This window comes from Anoplophora glabripennis, unplaced genomic scaffold, assembly GCF_000390285.2.
Source record: "Anoplophora glabripennis isolate ALB-LARVAE unplaced genomic scaffold, Agla_2.0 scaffold1041, whole genome shotgun sequence".
In the NCBI taxonomy this organism is placed as follows: Eukaryota; Metazoa; Arthropoda; class Insecta; order Coleoptera; family Cerambycidae; genus Anoplophora; species Anoplophora glabripennis.
The window spans coordinates 1-8,471 of record NW_019417123.1 but is presented as its reverse complement, the minus strand read 5'-3'; the positions used below and the strand labels follow the sequence as shown (position 1 = coordinate 8,471).

Below are 8,471 nucleotides of genomic sequence, written 5' to 3'. Positions count from 1 at the left end.
ATATATATATCTACTTATGTGAACTGACGACATAAATAATGTATAATTATAATATTAAAGTGGTATACATCATTGAGATTATGTTCAATTTGTTCTAACACATGTACATATTTTCAAAATGATTTTGTCGATTATAAAATCTACGTGGAAAACCATAATCTATAATATTCAAGATTTTCAAATCATCTTCAACACATCTCATCTTCAATCTCCATAGTGCAAATTTAATTCTGATCTTTATAAAGAATAAAAATAACATAATAATCTGTCGTAGCAAAACAAAAATTGTTTTGAGGCTCAAGTTTAAGCCGCCAAAAGTGTGCCAAAATTAACATTAGAACGAAAGGATATATGTACATTGTACATACTACATTGAGGAAGCAAGCCGTCTTATAAAGTATAGACGCTGTGGAGAGAAACAGAGAGGGAGCTAGTTTAGGTACTCTCTCTATCTCTCTCTAATTATTGAGGAAGGAGTTACTTTAACCAGAGATATACTTTAACCGATCATGTGCATACGTCAGAGATAAAGATAGTACCCAACTATCTTGTTCTCTCTCTGTCAATCGTCTGCAGTCTGCACTGTTGTTGTGTGCTGCTTTCTCTATGTAACATCTAAAGGTGCATTCAGAATCAATTTACTAGCCAACTTACATTTCGGCACGCAAGTCTGCACGGATTTGACCATTCATAATAAAATTCAGGCGACTCTTGGTGCATGCGCATTGGCTTCAACTTAAATCAGCTGTTTTAGCTGTATATTTTAGGTTATATTTATATTTTGTTTGTTTTCAAAATTTTAAACTAAAATGTACAATAATAATCCATAATAATAATTAAAATGAGCCAATTCCAAGCTGCTCCCGAGTTTAGCGACGAATTTTTATTACAGTGTATCTCCAATTACAGACCACTATGATAAATCTAACAGATTATAAAATTGAAAAAAAANAAATGAATACCAGAATCGTGATCAACGACCCGAAAAATATCAACTCATCAAAGACCCAAGATCTCAATTTACAGCCAAAAGCTGGAAAATGGATTTGATTTTGGATGACCATCACGTGACCTACAAAGGTCTGTTCTAAAAAAAAAGTCAATACATATTCGGACGTAAAATTTTCTGCTCTTCAAGAATCCGGGGTCAAAATGATCATATCATCAAATTTTAGGGTTTTGACCTTTATTTGACCTTGATTCTGACACTTCAAGGTCAAGAGAACCCCAGATTCAGATTTAGCGACCCCGAAAACATATATATATAAATTTTTCCAGATTTTTTAATAGTCATTCCGCAATTTGACCTTCAGATGCCCTTGACCCTGACGTGATGGGGTAAAACGGACCCCGGATTCGGATTCAGCAACCCCAAAAACATAAAGTGCACCTCCTCAGATATCGGAGAAAATAATTTCATTTTTTTTTTGTGGAGCTGTGTAATCCATAATAATAATTAAAATGAGCCACTTCCAAGCTGCTCCCGAGTTTAGCGACGAATTTTTATTACAGTGTATCTCCAATTACTGACCACTATGATAATTGAAAAAAAATGTTGGGCTCACTGAAATGAGCTTCAAGAAAATTTTCATAAAATTCATTATTTCTCCGGGCCGTTAGAATTGGTCTTACTCCCCTAAGACCCAGAAATCTTTTAATGGAGTTTTTTTTGCTCGAATTGCTATAATAGCTGTCTTTTTAAGTAACAACAACAACAGCATTGTTACCGGTAAAAGAGGGGATACGCCACGCCATTATTCCATGGCTAGAAATTGGCCTCAATGATTTGGGATCGAGGGGGATTATCCCTCTTTATCCTGCCTCATCTCGTGTAGGCCTGGACAGCCTTCGTAGGTGGGCCCCATCCGTCGTCTACCCCGACCGCAAATGCGGCCGGTGTAGGCGCTTTGTGGGACCTCCTTTTGTCCTGGCTGGGCCCCGCCGGCTAGGGCCCTTTCTTCTGGCGCTCTTCTTGCTTCGCCGGCTCGTCTGTGTAAACCCCGGGGGTAGTGTCATGTTTATGTGTGGTATGGTTGGGTAGGGTAGTGCGGCTATGCAGCCTGGGATGCGCTTTGCTAAGGTGGCCCTTAGGCTAGCGCGGNGGTACTTCAACCGCAGCTAACCTACGCCTCCACGGCGTGGGGTCACGCGGCAAAAAGCCACTTAAAGTCATTACAGGCTGTGGAAAACATAGCCCTCCGCACGGCCACCGACGCGCCCTGGTACGTAAGAAACACTGACATATTACGAGACTTACAATACACAAACGCTACACAGACAATAAGACAAAACGCGGAGAAACGGTTTGACGTAGCCGCTAGACATGACAATCCCCTCCTCAGGCAAGCCGTTGACTATGTACCCGACGTGACCGACAAACACAAAAGACCTAGACACCAACTTTTTGACCCTGGGTGACCACCCCAACGACATTGTATAACAAACACCAGTGATCATCAAAATGTTGTAGTAGCAGATAGGGTACTCAAAATATAAAATCAATTTGGTCATTTGATTAGATAGGTCTGTTCCAACAAGAGTCAGGGATTGGTTCCCAACCGTTCGAAATGTTTGGCCAGCTAAATTCTAAAAGTGTCTTCAGTGAATATATCGCAAGAATTCGTTGGATGCACATTTCTGACGGTTTGGAACCAATCCCTGACTCTTGTTGGAACAGACCTTATACAAACAAAAAAATGAATTGTATAGTTTTTTTAAAAATTGTTACTATCATATTGGGTACCTACTATTTGCGATATATGATATTAAAAGGTTACAGTAAGAGCACAAAACAATGAGTATGTATCCACAAAACGCAACAACACGAGGTAAATACTAATAAATGTAAATGCAGTAGGAATGAATTCTGAAACTGGCTTAACGCAAAAGTAGACCTGCTCCTACTGATCTAACTATATTGTGCTATATTTTCCCCCCTTTCCCCTGAAACACAAATAAAAAAAATGATTTAAAAAAATTATTGTAATACCTATCTCAAGATTTTCATGATTTTATTTTAGTCAAGAAGGGGTGAGCCACAAAATTTACTTCCCACTGACTGTTGAAGTTGAAACTCCAATAGGAAAGAAATTAAATTGCAGAGTTTATATTCAAACTGCAAAAGTACCAGATGTGGTGCCATTAGAAGATTTACCTCCTGAACGAAAACCATCTGCAGTATATATAAACACTATGTTGAAAGGAGCAAAGGAGTCTGGATTACCTGGAGAGTACCAAGAATTTCTTGGAAGAGTTGCACATAATGGATATAATGGAGAAATTGACATCGGTACACAACTGAATCTTAAATAATAAGTTATTATTAAAAATTATATATAACTGATAATATTATTAAAACTTATTTCGAAACCCCTTGCCATTTCATAAAAATATTAATACTTTATGAAGATAATTAATGCACCAAAATTAACATAAAAGAGCTGTATATAAAATTTGAAGAAGTGAAAGTTGTTTCTCCTGCTGTCTGATAAGAGAGAAGAGAAAAAATAACTCAAAAAAGAGAATTAAAAATAAAATAATTATTTTATATTCCAAATTCATGCCCAAGTTGAAAGATTTCAACTTCGATCATTACTCACTTTTGTGTTGACATAATATGACGTTTATACTCATCAGAAATCTAATAGGGATTTCCATTAGCTTTGTTCCAAGTGCATTAGAATTAGTTTCCAACAGTCCGACGCAATCGCATTTGATTCAAAATAGTGAATTTTGAACCTTATGTAAGCATTATATCCATCGATCTTATAGTACTAGATACTGCATAGGCCCAATTTGTTTTGTTCAAGGGGGGTATCTTAAGGTCCTTTACTTTTGATTGGCTGCTTATTCGGGCATGCTCGACATTATTTGTTTACATCATACAAAATATATTCTAATTAATGACTTATCTGTTCGTCTTGAGTTTTACTTACAAATTTTGTTGTGTATTATAAATGTTTTGAGTGTGTGAAGTGATTTTGTGACAGTTATTAATACCATATTATTATATACGTCCGGAAAGTCCTGCTTCATTTGTAGCAAATTTAGAAGAGGATCGGCCATATCGTTTCATACGTTAACTTTGTGAGCATACATGGGCGTAGATTCTTTTAGGTGTAACACACCTTTGGAATACTATTGAACATTAATATAATTTATTTACGATATTAAATGATCCGTTTAATGAGCACCCATTACAATTAGTAAAACTAATTTTAAAAAATTATTTCAAGGTTTAGAGTGCATCACGAGACATTTAAGTTAAAAGATAATGTACAAAACAGTCAGAACTCAGAAGCTTACGGACTAAAACAATTTTATTTAAAAATCAATAAACAATTTTTTTATTGATATTGTCACAGTATTAATTGCAATTAGAATTATTCAATACTAAATGTAGGTACTAATATATTTACTTATTTTATTTTGTTAATACTTTTATAATATACAATAACTTACATATGTAGTTTATATCCTTTATTTTGTTATTTATTCATTACTTTCTTTTAATAGTAGTTCTTAACAATTAATAAAAGTTTTATCTTAATAGGTATATTTTATTTGACACTAATTTCCTTAAAAGCGAGATGTTGGAAGAGCACTGTAAACTTTAACTTTACATTACCATCAAATTTCAAAACTAATAAGTTACTCACATCAGTCTCAGAAACCGTCTGCTACAAAAAATGCTTTTTGAAAAACATATTAATAAAAATAGGGTGAGATACAGTACATATTTTAACATAATATACGAGTATACTATGTAAACTTAGATGTTGATAAATTAGTCATCAGTAAATAATTATACTAAAATAGTCAAATGAAGATTTAGTCATTCTGTAATTTTCCCCCATAACAAGAATTGTACACTATACTATTGTATAAGTCAAATGAAAAAATTACAATTTTTACAAAAACTGATTTTGCTACAGTTTCTATAACCCCATATCATTTGCAAAAAAATATATATTTTGCTAACCACAGCCTTTATTATGTCAAGATGTACTGCTTTAAAATTAAGTTTGACTCAATTATTTCCGAAGATAAGACTTCTTGCATTTAATACTAAATTGTAATTAAAATTCCTAATGAACCAATCTAATGTACTACGCCACTGGTGTATAGGACTAACGTCAAATTTTTGCTCCCCGCCTCATCCCGCAGAGCTCCAAGTCCACGACTTTGCGTATCAAAACAATCTCAATGCTGTTAGATAGCCTATGCCGTATCTAGTACTAGAAGATCGATGATTATATCAATATGCGCATACGTCTGACTGTTGAAAACTGTTTTGGATTCTACTAGGAACAAAGCTATTGATGCACTGAGTGTGCATTCAGTGTATCTCCATCCTGTATTATCTACAGTGATAATAAAAGATGGAAATATACTCGGTGCGCACCCAGTGTGTCAATGGAAATCGCCATAATTTGAACCATCATAATTCAAATAATTCTTTAAAATCCACCGGTTTATATAGTCCATAGGATCGACAAATGGATTTTTCATTTACTTCACATTGGCTAAATATTGTGAATCTTTAGTAAATTAACGATTTTTTAGGTACCACCTTATATTCATGTTTCAGCGCACGCCATTATTTTTGGCGATGTTCGTGGCCCAAATGATTTGGGACATAGGAGGACTATGCCTCATTGCCTGCCTCATTGCTGCAGGCCTGGCAGCCTTGTGAAGGTGGGCCCCATCCGTCGTCGACTCCGATCAGAAGCGTGGCCGGTGTAGGTGCTTTGTGGGACTTCGAGCTTCTTGTCCTGGCTGACCTCCGCAGGCAGGGTTTCACTTCTGGTGCTCTTCTTTTCTTCTCATTTCTTTCTTCGCCCATTTGTTTAACCCTCGGGGGGTAGTCATCGTCGCACCCTGGGGGTGGGTTTTTGGGAGTATCGTTGTAGCTATAAGGATACACGCATCAGCTATCGNGCTCCCCGCCTCATCCCGCAGAGCTCCAAGTCCACGACTTTGCGTATCAAAACAATCTCAATGCTGTTAGATAGCCTATGCCGTATCTAGTACTAGAAGATCGATGATTATATCAATATGCGCATACGTCTGACTGTTGAAAACTGTTTTGGATTCTACTAGGAACAAAGCTATTGATGCACTGAGTGTGCATTCAGTGTATCTCCATCCTGTATTATCTACAGTGATAATAAAAGATGGAAATATACTCGGTGCGCACCCAGTGTGTCAATGGAAATCGCCATAATTTGAACCATCATAATTCAAATAATTCTTTAAAATCCACCGGTTTATATAGTCCATAGGATCGACAAATGGATTTTTCATTTACTTCACATTGGCTAAAGATTGTGAATCTTTAGTAAATTAACGATTTTTTAGGTACCACCTTATATTCATGTTTCAGCGCACGCCATTATTTTTGGCGATGTTCGTGGCCCAAATGATTTGGGACATAGGAGGACTATGCCTCATTGCCTGCCTCATTGCTGCAGGCCTGGCAGCCTCGTGAAGGTGGGCCCCATCCGTCGTCGACTCCGACCAGAAGCGTGGCCGGTGTAGGTGCTTTGTGGGACTTCGAGCTTCTTGTCCTGGCTGACCCCCGCCGGCAGGGTTTCACTTCTGGTGCTCTTCTTTTCTTCTCATTTCTTTCTTCGCCCATGTGTTTAACCCTCGGGGGGTAGTCATCGTCGCACACTGGGGGTGGGTTTTTGGGAGTATCGTTGTAGCTATAAGGATACACGCATCAGCTATCGAGCCAACTAGGTGGACGGTGCTGGGAAGGGTATACGTAAGGATAGAGTTATTGTTTCCCGGCCATTTTTTCAACTGTTATGTTATTTGTCTGAGTCACAATTGTAAATGAAAAATGTACAACAGTAGAAAATAAAAATAACTATTGAATAAAAATGGGACTTTCCCATTAGATCGGTTTATGTCGGGCGCCACGCGCGTGCGCCATTATTCCATGACTAGAAATTGACCTTAATGATTTGGGATCGAGGGGAATTATCCCTCTTTATCCTGCCTCATCTCGTGTAGGCCTGGACCAAGAATTACGATTCTTGGGCCTGGACAGCCTTCGTAGGTGGGTCCCATCCGTCGTCTACCCCGATCGCAAATGCGGCCGGTGTAGGCGCTTTGTGGGACCTCCTTTTGTCCTGGCTGGGCCCCGCCGGCTAGGGTCCTTTCTTCTGGCGCTCTTCTTGCTTCGCCGGCTTGTCCTTATAAACCCCGGGAGTGGTGTCACGTTTATGTGTGGTATAGTTGGGTAGGATAGTGCGGCTATGCAGCCTCTGGGATGCGCTTTGCTAAGGTGGCCCTTAGACTAGCGCGGGAGGGGAGGAGGGTATGGGGTGTGTGTATGTGTATGTGTGTGTGTCGTTCTCTTCGTTTCTTGATCCTGGTGGTCTCTGAAACAGAAAAGGTTTGCGGCCAGGGGGGATGTCGTTGAGGTGGTCACCGAGGGTCAAAAAGTTGGTGTCTATCCACTCACAGCTTCACTCCTAGATTAGAGAAGTGGCTTCACTTCACTACACAAAGTACGTCCGCACAGCTCGTCTGCTTGCTTGGCTACAGAAATCTGAAATACACATGACATATTTTTTTGCTATTGAACTTGCCATTGGATCAAACTTGGCAAAATACCGGTGCTGCAATATATAAAAAAGGAATCCATACTTAAATATTTAAGCTGAAATAAAAGTAGGTAGTATCTTCAAAATATAATTAAATATGGATTTCAAATGGTGAAGTTCATTCCATCATAGTACGCGTCAAAAGAGGCGCTGTGAATTGGCAGGAAGAAGGCAAGGTCAGATCTTGGGAAGAAGGTTGTAACGTACTTTACTCGGTCGCTAAATTTTTGTAACACCTTTTATATACTTTACTTTATTTTGGTTTTGATTTTGCGGTGGTGACTGTTCGGTTCAGACGTTACTTGTGGCCGCCCCCGGAATACTACCAACTCTNTTAAAACAAAATGGGTTAGAGCAATTATTATCACGGCGGATCTAAAATGCCGATACGGTTTTTCGTAGCTGTAAATAAATACAAATTAGTCAAAGATCAGGACACAAAATCGGTACGGTAGAAAAGCGGAGTATTTGGCGTTTAGTTTATTTAATAAACGGTCTAAGACTTTAAGAAGCGGTACGCCAAAATAATATTTGGTTTTAAATTTCGGTCGGTGCTAGAAAGGGAAAAATAAGGTTAATAAATTAGAGCAATAAATAATCAATAAATAAATTGTCCACAATGGTTCTGAAACAGAAAAATGATTACGGGTTACTCTACTTCTACAAATAAATATCGGCGGCAGTTTCTAGCAAAGCGACGGAAATTAAGCGGAAATGCGACCAGCCAGGAGAGAAAACCTCGCCGACAACGCTGTGGTCGTACTGCAGTGCGAACAGCCGAGCTGAGCGGACGTGATTGTTTGTGAGGTGAAGTGATTGCAACGAGCAAAATCTACCTGCCTTTATTAAGGCTAC

The 8,471-nt window shown here is 38.3% G+C and overlaps 1 protein-coding gene across 2 annotated transcripts in view; it reads left to right on the top strand.

The window, feature by feature from the left end:
* LOC108913841 (gamma-glutamylcyclotransferase-like) overlaps positions 1 to 3,334 on the top strand; it is a 7,364-nt gene extending 4,030 nt beyond the window's left edge. For both annotated transcript variants that reach the window (XM_018719483.1, XM_018719484.2), the window contains exon 4: positions 3,021 to 3,334. In XM_018719483.1, coding sequence (XP_018574999.1) covers positions 3,021 to 3,312 — 292 coding nt within the window. In that variant the 3' untranslated portion in view covers positions 3,313 to 3,334. The remainder of the gene's footprint in view (positions 1 to 3,020) is intronic.
* The last annotated feature ends 5,137 nt before the right edge of the window (positions 3,335 to 8,471 follow it).